At 38.6% G+C, this 17,106-nt stretch overlaps 1 protein-coding gene across 2 annotated transcripts in view; it reads right to left on the reverse strand.

Annotated features, from left to right (window-relative positions):
• HERC3 (HECT and RLD domain containing E3 ubiquitin protein ligase 3) overlaps positions 1-17,106 on the reverse strand; it is a 111,334-nt gene that overhangs the window by 26,868 nt on the left and 67,360 nt on the right. For both annotated transcript variants that reach the window (XM_025921404.2, XM_086704599.1), the window contains exons 12-20: positions 16,345-16,404; positions 13,909-14,020; positions 12,830-13,019; positions 10,886-11,049; positions 10,640-10,753; positions 4,669-4,692; positions 4,488-4,577; positions 3,096-3,266; positions 1,277-1,420 (exon numbers count right to left, since the gene is read on the reverse strand). In XM_025921404.2, the coding sequence (XP_025777189.1) occupies positions 1,277-1,420; positions 3,096-3,266; positions 4,488-4,577; positions 4,669-4,692; positions 10,640-10,753; positions 10,886-11,049; positions 12,830-13,019; positions 13,909-14,020; positions 16,345-16,404 (1,069 nt within the window). The remainder of the gene's footprint in view (positions 1-1,276; positions 1,421-3,095; positions 3,267-4,487; positions 4,578-4,668; positions 4,693-10,639; positions 10,754-10,885; positions 11,050-12,829; positions 13,020-13,908; positions 14,021-16,344; positions 16,405-17,106) is intronic.

Below are 17,106 nucleotides of genomic sequence, written 5' to 3' on the forward strand. Positions count from 1 at the left end.
TCGGTATAAAAGAATAAAGACCCCATTAATATTTAGTTACCTTCTGAAGCAGAGAAACACCCTGACAAAAGTTCAATTATCCCACCAAAAAATTCAATGCAAACAACGTTAAGCATCTACAGCTCCATCTAGAGACAGAGACAATAGCATATAATCTTCTGAAGCAATGCTATCCGATAGGACTTCGTGCAATGATGGAAACATTCTATTCCATGCTATACAATACTGTAGCCACCAGCTACACCCACTGAACACTTGAAATGTGGCCAGCACAACTCTGAAAATAAATCTTAAATATTATTTAATTTTTTTTTAATGTTTATTTTTGAGAGAGAGACAGAGCACAAGCAGGGGAGGGGCAGAGAGAGGAGGGGGAGACACAGAATCCGAAGCAGGCTCCAGGCTGTCAGCACAGAGCCCGACACAGGGCTCGAACTCATAGACTGTTGAGATCATGACCTAAGCCGAAGTTGGATGCTTAACCAACTGAGCCACCCAGGCTCTCCATTACATATTATTTAATTTTAATAAAATACGATTTAAATTTAAGTGGCCACGTGTGGGTAATAGTTACCTTTTTAGAACAGTGCAGATCTAGGGAGAAAACTCCAACAGGAAAAAGAACTAGGGATGCCTGGGTGGCTCAGTCAGTTAGCATCCAACTCTTGGTTTTGACTCAGGTCATGAACTCACAGTTCGTGGGTTCGAGTTCCGCATCAGGCTCTACACTGACAGCACAGAACCTAGTTGGGATTCTCTCTCTGCCCCTCCCCAACTTGTTCTCTCTGTTTCTCTCAAAATAAAAAAAAAAAAAAGAAAAGAAAAGAAAACAAGAACTAAATTATAGTCTGGTTAAAAACGGATGCCATTGAAAGTTTAGCTCTTCTACTGAATTTCCAAAAATACAGTGTGTGCATGTATCTGTAGAAGTACTCACACACATACATACCACTGTTATTATTAAGCTAAGACATATTTGACTACCACTTTCCACATGTCATAAAACCCATTTCTTTATCACACTGTGTTCTTTTTACCCTTCAAAGAGTAACAAAACCTGGGATCTTAACTACTAGAAAGGGAAATGGGGCTGATGAGTGACAAAACATGAGATCTTGGCAACAAGTGAAATATGAAGACTAGATACACTATTGGATTGTTTAAATTATCTTTGTTATACTCCCCTTGGCAAAGTCAGAAGTCAGGAGATCGGTCTGACCACAAAAAGAAAAGTTTAATTCAATCCATCTGTTTAACTGCAATATCACTAACTTACAGTATCTGAAAACCACAAGAGATTTGAATCCTGATAGTAGGTAAACATTCCGTAGATAGGATTCAAAAGTTCTTTTAACAGTAAAAGAAAGAACTCCTTTGTGACACCGCCAGCATCCACTGCTTCTTCGCCATCAAAGATTACCTTAAAATAATGAAAGCAGAATTAATACTTCAGGGAACTCTTTGATGTTTTATCTTTTTTTTTAAAAGCAAACTCCTTCCAAAGTCAGGACAAAGGAAGGGATATATAACAGACAATACATTGACACAGTGAACACTGCAAGGTGTATCTACTTGTTAGTAACAAGACACTTACACACAAAATTTTTCCTAGGTACTCCAAGGGATACAAAGGAAGTCAGAAGTTTACCATATGTCCATGGAAAGTTTACCATCTATTTGGGGCAGTGAGGCAAATATAAAATAATCAATTGAGAACACATTTTATTTTCAAAGAGTCAAATATACTGAGAGGTAAATGTTCTGGCACACAGAGAAAAGCAATGATTAATTTGGATAAAGGAACACTTTCTGGAAAAAATCTTTCTCAGTGGGGCTCCTGCAGTAACTGATGCTTATGGAAGTGAGGAGGGCATTCTAAGGAAGCACAGACCTGGGTTCTGTGAGAGGCTATAAACAGATCTACATGGGGCATCCTGGACCCACAATGACCATCACAGTAACAACTGCAGCAAACCAACAAATGAGATTCATTGAGAGTTTGTTACATGCCAGCACTTAAACTCTATTAACCTAATCCTCAGAACAGTCTGATGCATAGCGATTACTATTATCATCTCCATTGTACAGGCAAGGGCTCAGACACAGAGCTAAAAATAGCATTTGAGAAAGTGTACCCTTGTGGGTGAGTTCAAGGTTGCCAAGAGCAAGACAAAAGAAAAGGTAGAGACAGACACTAGGACCCCGATTCTATGGATGCCAGCAGAAGATTTAACTCAGACATGCTACAAAGCAACAAGTGTCTCATCTGAATTACTAATTGAAAACAGGGGCAAAGGGACAACCCCCCCCCCCCGCCACCCCGCCTTTGCAATATCAAAAATCTAACCCATAAGTTCCAGGAAGAATTCCCAGGCAGACTGATGTTACTCATGGTATGTTCTGAAAGGGTGACAATAGCATGAAGACCATCAGTCTCTTGCCTACTGCCTTTTGGAAATTGGAAATAGGAATGGCAATGGAGATCTGGAAATCATCTGAAGGGAAAGATAAATGATTTAAAACAACTTCAAATAATTCATTAAATACTAATCAAACACCTACTATGTAACCAAGAATTGTGTTAAGCCCTGGGAATATAATAAGTGGTAACAAACATGCATAGTCCATGAGGAAAGAAAAAACAGTAATTCAATAACTTCAGGGTACTAAGAGCGCTCATGATAGGTCAACAGCTTCCCAGACAATTTCACTCCTTTTTATTCTACCTTTTTCCTTCTTTCTCTCCAATCTTTGACAACCAAAGCTAGATGCTGACTTGACAGTTTTACCTAGTTGAAGCTTTAGTTTTGCTAGTTTGCTTGTTTCTGGTAGAGTTGGAGCAGGTTCACTGAAGAGAACGGACAAAGAAAGCCCTATAATCCCTCAAGTAATCCTCTGGCATCCTTATCTGATGTTATGTTGAGATATTCTGTTTGATTTGACAAAAGGAGGTGATTAAATGATTGTAAAATGAATGAAAGACCTTAAGAATGGCTGTACTCCGTAATTTTAATGATAAGACCTCTGCTGTTTCATCACCCCTGTTTAAAAGAAAACCTTGGAAGTCATTTAGAGGAATAGAATGAAGGGCTCACTTTGAGAGGCTTTTTCAAATCAATGTCAGAATGAATGCTCAGCTCTCTTAGGGCATCTCCAACAAGATTGTTCCTGCGAACGTGAAGGACCAGGAAGGGGCTTCTGGCCAGCAGAGGCTCCAAGGTGAGAAGCATGAAGACATTCTGCAGGTTGGCTCCGTTGACTGCCACCTGGAACATCACATCGAAGAACACAATTACTCAGTGTCCTTGTAAGTGCAGACCGCAGCCGGCTGTGCCTTTGGACCTGGGGTGGTGGGGAGCAGGCTGATTGCATCTCCGTTTTGTTATTTCTGATTTTCCAAGTTGCTCATGTTTACGAAACACACAAATCTTTCTAATCTGAACCAAAAGAAATTAAATGAGACAGCTGAAGCATATGACCCATAACCAGTTCCACGAAAATGACTGAGACCAGCTAATTAAGACTGAAATAATCATCAGAGTACAAGAAACATGATGGAGAGTTGGTAAAAACCATGACTCTCAAAATAGCAGGAAAAGAAACCTAAGAACCACTTGTTAAATGGTTTTTATTCTTTGAAACTGTCCACTTTCTCTGGAAAACCTTTACATTGACAATAACATGGATAAGTCACTGTGAAAACAGATACTTATATACAGACACACACAGAAAGCAAGAGAAAGACAGATGGAGAGAAAGAGAGGGATGAACGGAGTAACAGATCTACCAACAGTAGGAAGGTAGATCTGAATTGCTAATTCACAAAATGTCTTTGTAGACTTCTCAAAATCAATTCTATTTTATAATAAAAATGTGTATTTAAAATAAATTAAATCTCTGTAACTTAAGTTTTTATTCAATAAAGAATTACCAAGCTCCATTTAATTATCACTCTGTCTCTACCAAGGGCAGCAAACGACGGCCTGCAGACCGAATCCAGCTTGCTGCCTGTTTTTGTACAGCTCTTGAAATAACAATTTTTTTTCATTTTTAAATGACTGGGAAAAAAATGGAAAAAAAAAAGAATATTTCACATGTGAAAATTATATAAAATTCAAATTTCAGTATACAGAACATTTTATAGGCATAATGTCATGCTCATTCATTTACTTACTGTCCGTCACACTTTCTGTGCTACCACACAGATAGTTGAATAGTTGAGACAGACTGTATGGCCCACAAAGACTAAAATATTTCCTATGTGGCCCTTTATGAGAAGGCTTGTCAACCCCTGATCCAGGTAAACATGCATTCATGTATATGTGTTACATCCAACATAAAATTGCTGAAAAAATTTAAATAGTTCTAAAAAGTTATAATGGCCCCTCATCTAAATACACTCTCTCCTGTTAAGTGAAAGTTACAATTGAATGCTTGGGATAAACAAAACACAGTAAGAAGAGGAAATAATTTTTTAAATACGATACCTGCATCTGTAGTTCAGCATCAGTCTGTAACATTTTGGTCTTGGCTTGGGCATCAAAGATGAAAGGGTAGGAACAAAGTGTTACAGTATCCTAGAATAAAACATATTATTGGCAATATTACAGTGCTCCACAGAGAACAGTGCTGGATAAACATATAAGTAAATGAAAAAGGATCATTTACCTGTATTATAGATGGTCTAGCCTTCTGTATAAAGAAAAATAAAAAGTCTGTTACTTAGATTGCAAAACCTGAATTTTCTACTCCCTGCAAGTGTAAAATACAAACAACAAATCATATAACCTATCTATTTGGCCATGGAGAGAGCTAACACCATTTGAATGGCTGACTCGATTTTTGATAGAACATACCAGATGTTTTGATGGGTATAAACTGAGAAAAAAATACAAAAACAATTATAAAAAATTTTAAAGACCTTTAAAGACCATTCACTGACTCCACAATTCACAGCATTAAAATAATTCTCTTTTATAAGAAATCTAATTCTAAAACAGGAGCTTTACAACCCTGATTTCAGAAATTAATTTTGTTGGGTAAAGTGGATGTTGCAGATTGCATTTTGTCAGCATGTTACATCTCCTTCTTACATACACACACACACACACACACACACACACACAGAGTTGCTTCTCTTAGAAGAAAACAAATATTTAGAAAGCTGTCCCTAACACAACATGTGGACTAGTGCTTGTTCTACAGAAGATATTTCATCAATATGTGAATAAATCTAAATAAAATTTTGAGCAAGGGAATAATAATAAATTTTTTAAAACCACAAATGAAGCCTAGCTACAAGGTCTGTCACCATTTCGTTTACCAAGGGAAAAAAAGGAAATCTTTTTCCTGAAGGTTGTCAGGTTATATAACAAACATTATTTATTGATTTAATAGAAACAAAAACATCAACAATATATATCCTGTTGATCTGTAGCAGTATTTCTAGAACAGAAAACTGCAGTCTTATTCTCAGAGATCTGAGAGTGCTCCATTAATTTTTAAAAATTCTGTGGGTTCTTTAAAATGATATCCTTAAACAAAATTAATGAAGATGCATTCTCAACAACTTCCTTATAATAATTTTCATTTATTTTAAAGATCGCACTGGTATCATATACTTAATTGTCCAAGGGGAATGAAAAAGAAGAAAAGCAGTCTTCCTTTGTAAGTGATGCATTTGTGCCCAGGAAAAGGCCAGAACAGTCCTGGCCCGCTGCATGAAGGAAGGTTTAATAGCAGCTGAAAAGAGAATAGAGCTGAGTCATCTCAGGGCCGACAGGCCTGGGAACTCAAGCACCCAGGCCTGACAGTATGCAGTTCCTCTCCACAATGCAACTGGGGTTTGGTTTCAGTAAGACGTTTTTGCTGTTCCATTTAATCATGAGGCTCATCTGCATTTTGATTTTACAGGTTTTTATTTAATTTGTAAGATATGGTTTGGTTCTATACCTGTTTAAAGGCTATTGAATAAGAAGTATGTAACTAGCTCCTTTTGTGTTTGTTTGTATTTCAATGAAATAATTTAACAGCAATTTTAATTAAAATCCATCCTGTTAATTCTTTAGAACTAGGTTCCTTTAGGGATCTTGGAACATTTCCCTAGACTGAGAAACCCGAACTGGAGAGATGATTCCAGTCCAGTGAGACAAGGTATGGAATCACACATATATAATCCAGGCTAATTTCATTCTCATCCCTACATATCTAATTACTTTGTACTTAGGAACTGAAATCACTAAAATTTTAAAAAGCCCATATACCATCAAACAGCAGTCCACAAAATGATCTTCTAGTCTAGGTACCTGAAAAAAGTATGAGCAGCCTAAGGAAGCAGGTTTATTTTACAACTGGTGGCAATATTCAGAATTTTCTAATCTTCCTCTCAGAAGAGATTATTTAAGCATTATTTGCTTATTCTCAAGGATAAGAAAGATCTTTAACATGTGTTGGCCTATAAAAGCAAGATAAAGTTTTGAACACTTCAACTGTAAAAAGGACTGGGAGAGAAGTGACCACAGTGACTATAAAAACAGTTGCTGGCATTATGGCATCCTAGCTGTAAATACTTCAATACTGGTGTTTCTGTTAGGACAGCATAGTTATTTCAGACATCAATCAGGAGCTCTGTCTGCAGGTCCTGGCTCCACATCTCTGACTACCCTGCTGCCCCTCCCTGCAAGCCCTCCCAGGCACCTCTAGATCCACCTCTGCAGGCCTGGTACCTCCCATCACCCTTTGCCTGACCCCTTCACCCCTGGAAGAGCCCAGTTTGGGAAGTAGGCCCATGTCTCTTCTGCAGAAGGAGAGCAGTTATAATGAGAGCAAGGTCACCATCCTCTCAGGTAGGTGGGCTGGCTGGAAAGAAACCCAGAACTGCCTCAGTTAGGAACCAGAGCCAAGGCCAGAGTTAACGGTCCATAAGACCCTCCTCCTTCCAGGGGAGGACCACAGTGCCAGGTCTAAAGAAGGCAAAGGAAGAAAGGGTATTTGGTCAAAAGAAGGAGCCGACCCGTATGAAGGTCTACTTATACATCCTTGAAATCTGCTGAGAGTAGATCTTAAGCATTCTCACCACACACACACACACACACACACACACACACACACACACACACACACACAAGCAAACAAAATGAGTTAGGTATGTGATCGATACGTTAAGTAACTTGATCTTGGCAATCATTTCATAATGCATATCAAAAATAATCACATTGTACACTTTAAAAACATATAATTTTATTTGTCAAGTATTCATCAATAAAGGTGAGGGAAAATCCACTTATTATTCATTACCATCAATTAAAAGTAACTTAAGGGGCACCTGGGTGGCTCAGTCAGTTGAGCATCTGACTTTGGTTCAGGTCATGATCTTGTGGTTCATGAGTTCAAGCCCCACATGGGCTCACTGCTGTCAGTGTGGAGCCCACTTCAGATCCTCTGTCTCCCCTTCTCTCTCTCTGCCCCTGCCCCACTCATGCTCGCTCTCTCTCTCAAAAATAAATAAAATATTTTAAAAATAATAAGGGCCACCTGGATGGCGCAGTCAGTTGGGTGACCGACTTTGGCTCAGGTCATGATCTCACAGCTCATGAGTTTGAACCCCGTGTTGGGCTCTGTGCTGATGGCTGAGCCTGGAGCCTGCCTTGGATTCTATGTCTCCCTTTCTCTGTCCCTCCCCTGCTCACACATTGTCTGTCTGTCTCTCTCTCTCTCTCAAAAATAAATAAACATTAAAAAGTAATAATAATAATAAAACACGGATGCCTGGTTGGCTCAGTCTATTAAGCATCCGACTTCAGGTCATGATCTCACAGTCCAGGTTCAAGCCCCACACTGGGCTCTTTGCTAACAGAGCCTGGAGCCTGCTTCAGATTCTGTGTCTCCCTCTCTCTCTGCCTCTCCCCCGGTCACAGTCTCTCGCTCTCTCTCTCAAAAATAAACATTAGGGGCGCCTGGGTGGCGCAGTCGGTTAAGCGTCCGACTTCAGCCAGGTCACGATCTCGCGGTCCGTGAGTTCGAGCCCCGCGTCGGGCTCTGGGCTGATGGCTCAGAGCCTGGAGCCTGTTTCCGATTCTGTGTCTCCCTCTCTCTCTGCCCCTCCCCCGTTCATGCTCTGTCTCTCTCTGTCCCAAAAATAAAAAACAAAACGTTGAAAAAAAATAAACATTAAAAAAATTTTAATGAAAGTAATTTAAAAAGTATATAAATTTATGTATGAAACAGGGGTGCCTGGGTACAAAATAGCTTTAGCATTCTAGATTAAAACAAAAGACAGCAAGAAATTTAAACTTCAATTTCTAATAATACTATACCTTATACAATAAAAGAAAATTCCACAGAAATCACAAAAGGCCACACTATAATTTGACCTACTAATTTTCTATCTTTCTGTAATAACTACATGCAATACTAAAGAAGAGATGAGCATCTGGTATTCAAGACCTATATGTGCTTATCATATGTTAAGAGAAAAAACGTAAAAAAGCTGTAGGGGCGTCTGGGTGGCTCAGTTGGTTAAGCATCCAACTCTGGATCTCAGCTCAGGTCATGATCTCATGGTTTATGAGATTGACCCCACATCGGACTCTGCACTGACAGCAGGGGCCTGCTTGGGATTCTGTCTCTCCCTCTTTCTACCCCTCCCCCACTTGTTCTCTCTCTCTCTCTCTCTCTCTCTCTCTCACTCAAAATAAATAAATAAACTTTAAAAAAGTTGTAGGGGCGCCTGGGTGGCTCAGTTGGTTAAGCGTCCGACTTCAGCTCAGGTCATGATATCAGAGTTCATGAGTTTAGGCCCTGCATTGGGCTCTGTGCTGACAGCGCAAAGCCTGAAGCCTGCTCCGGATTCTGCGTGTGTGTCTCTCTCTCTCTGCCCCTCCCCTGCTCACATGCTCTCTCTTCCTCAAAGATAAACATTAAAAAAAAAAATTAAAACAAAAAAAAAAATTTGTAAAAGTTGCCCACTTAAGTACCTCCATTCACAGACTTCAATCATGATAATCCAGATTTCTAACACCAGCAACTTCTTTTTCAGCGTCAAAAAGAATTAGGGTTCATTAGAAGTATTTTATTCAGCATCCAGTCACAGAAAGGGCAGATTCAAAGTCAGAAGAATTGGCTTTTATGAAACTAACTAAATTGGTGGGAAAATTGTTGAACTTCTGTGGGCCTCCATTTCCTCACCTACAAACAAAACAGCCTAAATAATTCATAAAGCTTATTTCAGCTCTTAACATTTTATTTTGCCACGACTAGCTACTTGCAAGTTGATAAAACAGAAAAGCTTCTTTTTACAATTTCTAAATTAGCATGTGAAAGCAAGAGTTCATTGCTAGCCTGCACGTTATATTTCCCATGTAAACCCATTTAGAAGATTCTAACCCATTTTTATTGAAAAGTATTTTGTTTTTTCAAGGTCAAGGTTATAATAAAAGCTTATTAAAAACACATTACTGTGTCTAGCACTGATCATCTATTATTTGACAAAGCAAATAATCTTTCTTAGTTAAATAAACCTTATACTCCTTGTTATTAGAAACCACTACTGCACTACTGACCTCCAAAAACTCTACAGGGAAAATACTGCCTCAATGTAGTGATGTATCTGTTAAACTGGCCAGGATTCACACCAAATGTATCTGCTACACATGACTTCACTAAATATGGTGGCCAAATTATCATTCTGTTTTCTGACCTAACTCAAATGTATACATACTCCACAGATGGGAGGTCCTAAAAAGCCTTGCATAGGTCCCAAGACAGTCTGCAATCAAACTGAGCAGCTCTTGCAGAGCCATGGTGACAGGCAGGAATCTTCAGTCCCTTGGATGGCTCATCTAACATATGCTGAGAGCTAGGTCGGGGATATGTGACATCTTCACACCCATAATCCCAAATCAGAGGTGGCCTACCGGGTTCAGGCACTGACATAAGACAACTAAAGTAGGCTAGCTACTGGAAGATGGTAATTAGCAAATGATCCTTTCCTCAATGTCAAAATCCAGTGACAGTGTGGACTGTGGCACATATAAGCCTCATCTAAAGAGCTACTATTGAACTCTAGCCAACTGGTACCATCTGGGAGGACAGGTCATGTTGCCAGATCTTCTAAGTTCCAAGAAAAACTAGAAATTCATTTTACGTATCTTGACTTTTTTATGGTAAGAGACACGTAACATAAAGTTTGCCATCTTTATCACTTTTCAGTGTACAACTCAGTAGTGTTAACTATATTCACATTATTATGCAGATCTCCAGAACTTTTTCATCTTGCAAAACTGAAGCTCTCTACCTATTAAACAACTCTCCATTTTCCTTCCCCCAGGTCCCAGTAACCACCAGGCTACTTTCTGCTTCTACAACTGTGACTACTTTAGATACCTTGATTTTTAAAATGTTGGCAACTAATTAAAGTTTGTACCATTCTGGCTGATCACCCATTTATGACTCCTTATTGGCCATTTATGATGTCTCAAACACTTCAAAAGTTTCAAGAATGCAAAGCCAGCCAAAACACTGTGACATTAACACCAAAGTCAAGGACAAATTGTACAGCTCAGATTGGGATTTTCTTGTCCTTATTTGTACTCTGAGAAAAGACTAAAGCTTTAAGAATATGCTTTAGATGAATTCTTACCATGCCTGCTTGATGCAAGAACCACATGAGGTAGTCTTCCTGAATGTCCACAAGATTGGAAATCTCAGGAATGTAAAATGTATCATATTCAACATGCTTCACTTTAAGATTTACCTGATGAAGAACCAAATGAGGACAATTAAAACCCAAACAACTGGAAAATGGCTTTCCACAGACTACCTCAGTAGGACATTTGAGCCTACCATCTATTCACCCCTCTCCCCACTGGCTCCTCTCTATACTCACCTTATACAACTTCTCCAAGAGCTTGAGAGCTGCTGTAATATAATTGTTAAACAGTACGGGAATTAAGAATGTCTTTCTTCCTCTCAGGAGGTACACGACTGCACCTTTATAGAGGTTTACCAGCTTCATGAAATATTTTGGGCATACCTGAGACCACCAGTTATCTTTAGAAAGAAAGAAAAGACATGTTTCAGCATGTATTTTTGATCAATTATTTATGTCTTCTGCCTACTAGCTAAAAACTACTCCGGCTAAAAAATAAACATTAGTCTAAAATACAGTTTCCCAAAACTGACTTTAAAAAGAATCCATTAAAGCATTTCTGGAGAGCACAAGAACCCCCTAGAGCTTTTTTTGTAAAGCTTGATCTGATTTTTTTTCTCAAAGACTCATTCAGAAGGCCAAGCTAAACATTCAGTTCCAAAGATCCATGTGGACAAGATGTTAAGACATATGTTGCAGGTAGGAGCATTCAGATATCATCATCTTTGCTGCCCTCAACTCTGCCTCCACCTACATCCTGTACCAGGGATGCACAGGACGACACACCCCAGAAGCAGCAGCAGTATGGAAGCCATGCCTTCCCATCAAGAGGCTTCATTAGTTGTAAAACTACTGTTTCTGTTTCTCCCCAAACTGTGCTTTCTCATAACCAGACAAGAAGGCTAGACCACTGGTTTCTATATTGTCAGAAATAAATTCAGCCATACTGAAATACTTAAAGGATGATATGACATGATGTCTATGATTTTTAAAAAATATTTCAGCAAAAGTAAAAAGGTGGTGGTAAGGGGAACATAGAAAACAAAAAGGGCCAAATATTGATAATCGTGAATTTGTGTGAATAGGTACCTACAGAGTTTTCCACAGTCTGAGATATTCTTTTAAATTTAAATTTCTTTCATTAGAAGTTAAAAACAAGTGTAAAACTAAACAACTCTGATCTCTTTGTACTGTCCTACCTGAAAAAATAAAAATTAAAATTAAAAAAAAAACCCTAAACGTCAGGTAAAATTCCTTCAGAGATTGCCATCTCTCTACTTCATAGCCTATTAGAACACCTGAAAAGATAGGCCACGAAGGGCTTTGATCTTAAAAAACCAAAATTAAGGACTAACATATTACTAGTGCTTCCGTTATTCTTTGTTTTTATATCTTCTGCAAAGGTAGAAGCAGTATGGAAAAGCCAGTATTCCATCCTCAGGAACACAGGTCTCTTTACTTATGGAGAGACACACTCAAGTAACATCCTAGTCCATTTGGAACACAGAAGTTACTGAGTTGCAATGAACACCTAAAAAATTTACCAGGAAAAAAAAAATGGGAAAAACCCAGGTGACAGACTTTCTGCACTTGATTAATAAAAACATCTCGGGCGCTACTTCCATGAGACACTCTCCAATTCACTGAGGAACGGAAGGTTCTTATCTCAGCAAAGTGTCCGTAGCCTGCAAAAATCAGTGTGGACTCAACTGTCCTAAAAAAGAAAAACAGAACAAACATTTGGTAAGTCTCCACTAGGTCATTTTCTTCCTCTCCTCTTTTGGAGACCTGTGCATCACACCAAACTATTCATTTCACTCCCACCCCCTAAATTAGGTATAGGAGAAAGAGCAACAGATAGACACTAATTCTTGAGGCACTATTAACTACTAGCAAATGTAGGAGGTGAAAAAATAGTTTAAAGTTAATCTACCTTCGTGAATATTTAAAAATCAAGACGAGTCTGGCATGAATCATTTCAAATAACCTAAATGATGGTTCGATTTGCTCATACTGCAAATATGGCCAGTTAGAAGACAACAGCAAAGAAAGAAAGGTTTGAATGTTAAGGATATTAAATGGCAACAAATAGATTCTCAGATCTCAGTCCACTGAGAGCCAGTGGTCACACCAATGAAATAAAAAGTACAAAACCACTGGTATTGATTTTAGCAAATTCACCTAATACTTTGCTGGGGTTTGTATCCAACCGCAGAATGGCCATTGCCAGGGGAATAGTCAATGTTATGTAATACTTGGAATCCTGGAGCAGGGGGAACTCAGGTAGTATTAAATAGATTCTCATGGCTTCAACATCTGGTGGTGAACTTGACAACTGAGGAATCAGGCAACTTTCAAAGCTGTTTAAGATCTGTATGAGAGAAAAGAATACTGAGAAATTCAAACATTGCTGAGATCTAGTTACCTGATCTCTAAATTCATAAGCTTTTCGGTAGACTCTCAACTCCCACTCAGTCGGTATGCACAGAGAATCAACCATGAGCCAGGCACTAGTGGTGCTTAGGAGATACACCAATGGAATGAAAAGTCAAACATCTCCACCTGTGCAGACTTCTCTGGAAGGGCATTTCCTTCAAAAGATTTAAGCTAAAAAGAAAGCTCAAGGTAGGTCAAATTCCCGAAGTGAATATTGTAGAACTAAGATTTATACAAGCTTTATGCCTTCTTATCTTACACTCTTTTGTTTCTCTTTAAAGTTGAATTATTGCAATACAAAAATGCATTTTTAAGAATATACTCTGAGGGCGCCTGGGTGGCTCAGTTGGTTAAGCATCCAAATTTGGCTCAGGTCATGATCTCACAGTTCGTGGGTTCAAGTCCCTTGTCAGGCTCTGTGCTGACAGCTCAGAGCCTGGAGCCTGTTAGGATTCTATGTCTCCCTCTCTCTCTGCCCCACCCCAGCTCATTCATGTTCTCTCTCTCTCTCTCTCTCTCTCTCTCTCTCTCTCTCTCAAAAATAAATAAACATTTAAAAAAATAAAAAAGAAGAATATACTCTGCAGGAGTGCCTGGGTGGCTCAAGTTGGTTGAGTATCAGACTTTCGCTCAGGTTATGATCTTGTGGTTCATGAGTTTGAGCCCCACGATGGGCTCAATGCTGTCAGCCTATCAGCACAGAGCCCACTTCAGATCCTCTGTCCCCCTTTCTCTGCCCCTCCCCTATTTGTGCTCTCTCAAAAATAAACAAACATTTAAAAAAATAAAAAAAAGAATACATTCTGCAAATGTATAGAACTTACCTGCTCTAGAATCATGGAGTGCTGGGAGCTCATTAACTTCTCAAATAACACCCTCGTTGAGTTCAGGTCAATCCCAGGGATTTTCGGACTTGTTTTAAAATGTTCATCAATTCTAAACAAAAATTTCAAATGTGTGTTAATAAAAGAAAAACAAAGCAAACACTCTGTTGGGAATTAGAAGTAGGGAGACAAAATAGCCTATCCATACCGATCAGATTTAAATTTGACCCAGCAGACAAGCTGTGTAAAAATATTACACTTTAAGGAAGCCCAACAGAATCAAGCTCTGGATGGAACCCCTTTTCCAAGATGATCTTAAAGTTTTCAAGTGTTTTTTCCCTTCAATTCAAAGTACAAGCAAGTCATCATTTCTACTTGAGATTATCTTGAAACTTATAAGCAGAGTGTTATTTCCATGATTTACTCTTGTGTGTTTGCCTTTCTCTGTAATTATGGTACACTGAACTAGATGTAGAGATGCTGTGCCTAGGTGCAAAAACATCCCCTGTGCAAACTGGCCCAATCATCAACAAATGGCAGGTAGAACAAAACTCCTTGTTTAAAACTTTTCTCAATAAAGTGTTGTTAAAAAAAATCAAATCCACAACAAAGTTAACATCTTACACAAGGGATACAATTACATACACCTAAGGACTAATTTCACTGATACTGTTTTTAACTTCCTAGCAACTAATCGTTTTTCCTAACTTTATATAAAGTCATAGCCTTTTTGAGACTTAGAATGTCTCTTTTAAATTCCCACTCTTGAATATACCAAATCTATTAACTACAAAATAACTTTCTATTTGCAAAATAGACTTCTGTTGATGGGTAATGGACACATCTAATAGTTTTAACACTATCTGACAGCAATGCTGTAACTTATAAAAACAGAGAGTTTCTAACATTAAAAAAACAATAACATATGCATTGAAACCTAAATGGTCAAATCAAGAGATGCTTGGGCTTTGTTTGTTGGGTCCTTTGTTGTTATTGCTCTAAAAACAGATCTACCCCAAACACAGAAATTAATTCTGGTGTCCTATATGTAACCTTCTATATGCTTAGAGGTACTTTCTGTCACGCTATTAAGAAAAAATAAAACATTTTATCTAAATGTATTTATTCTTTGCAAAAGTGGTCTTTTACTTCAATCGGTTTCCTGTGAGGCATTGTTCATAAACTATATAAGCAGAAATCCTGAAATAGTTCAGTTGTCAATTAAAAAAATAAAGGCCTTATCCACCTCTCTATGGAATTCATGATCCTAAGGATGAATAACCTAACAAGTCTGGCGAAGAGCCATTCCCAACCTTCATAAAAGCTGTCCTTCTAGAACAAGGTTTCTCAACCTTGGTGCTATTGACTTTTGGGATCAAATAATTCTTTGTTGGGTGGACAGGATTGTGAGGTGCTTAGCAGCATCCTTGGTCTTGGCCCACTAGATGCCAGTAGTATACCCTCCCCCATTGTAACAACCAAAAAATGTCACCGGACATTGCCAAATGTCCTCTTAGAAGATAAGTCAGCCTGGTGGAAAACCACTTCTAAAAAACCAACATCAGCACAATCCTGAAGACTTTTCCCTAAAGGAAAAAGCTAAATATTAAAGCTGAAATAAACTGGATGAGCTCATTCCAGCTGCCCTAATGATACAAACAAATGACTTGGCAATCTCTAGCTGTAACAGAAGAAAAGTTTCTGAGATGACCTCTTGCAACCCAGTTAGGGACATCATTTTTTGGTGGGGGAGGGAGTGGGATTCACATACAGAACTGAATTCTAAGTTCTTCTTGGGATTTCATTTGCCTGGTCACTGACAAAAAGGATTGAGAGATGGTCGAGAATTGGGGTCCCCAAAGATCAAAACCCGTGACAAAACCCTTCTGCTGCATGAGGTTCTTCAGGGGGATACCTGCAGAAGGGATAAGGCCAAGCAAAGAAACACTATTTTACTACCTGGAAATTCAGTCCGAATAATCTCCTGGTGAACTGGGCTAGCCCTAAGTCCAAGGAACTCCTGAAGCTTCCTTGGAACACCCCCTGAGCTCAATGGTTTTGAGAAAAGAAAAATCTATGGGGAAAGCAAACCGATGAAACCCAGGAGATTAAATAATTAAGAATTTAAGAACAAATACAGTGCACATGTGGGGATACCATTTTAGAAAAACCTGAGAAATCTTACTATTGATTACACCAACTCTCTCTGAGATAGTCTCTATGCTAATCTGCTGCTTTGCCAACCAGGCATGAATCAGCATTGCCCTTCCTGACACCCTCTCATTCATCATTATAAGGCATTCCAAGTTTTGCACAAATCATCATCAGTGAATTAAGGCCAACCACCATCAAAGAGAACAGAAGTCTTTCACTGCCTTTGCTGAGTAAGTATTTGCATCACATGTGGGTATTTTTTTAAGATTCTAAATCACTTACTTTTTTTCAAGAAAACTTCCATTCCAACAGGCTGCAGAAGATAATATCTGAACAACACCACTGCTCAGAAAGAAAAAGGTAGGCAAGCCTTTAATAATTACAAATAAATGGTTACTCAAGCCTCAATAATAGATTAGTCATCTATTCCAGGGTTTCATTAATAGCAGCTCTTTCTTACCCAGATGAAGCCTTGGAAAACGTACATTTGCTGTAGAGAAACATTGTGTCACATCTCAAAATAGACAAGTACTTAAGTTTTCCATAAGTCATGTTAAAATCAAAAGTACCAAAGCTACTAAAAGAACAATTCTTGTACCTGACAATGATCTCGAACAACCTTCTGCCATCAACTAAGATACTCCCCAGCTCATCTCCCAACACAAACAAAATATAATCAAAAAAGAGATGTTGAGCTGTTATCTCCCAAACACAGAAATTGTCTTTGCAAATTAATAAGTAAACAACCACTGCCTTCTATTTTGTTTCTTATCTGAGAAAGAAACTGAAAATAAGTGAAGTGAGTGTTTATTCCTATTACCTAGATAACAGAGGCTCTGGGAAAATAGCTGGTGTCTGAAGACCCAGAATGAAACTGCGTGTGAAGAGTCTTGGACCCTCTCATCTAGTATATAGAAAAGGGAAGGAATACAACAAATACATGGTTAAGGAGGGGGTTGCAATAACTTCTGGGTCAGGAATGGTCTTTAGAGATAACTTCTTCCATCCCCTCATTTTATAAGTGAGAGAACTGGGAACTAGTAA

The sequence above is a fragment of the Puma concolor genome, chromosome B1, assembly GCF_028749965.1.
Source record: "Puma concolor isolate L17-30 chromosome B1, mPumCon1.1.hap2, whole genome shotgun sequence".
Lineage (NCBI taxonomy): Eukaryota > Metazoa > Chordata > Mammalia > Carnivora > Felidae > Puma > Puma concolor.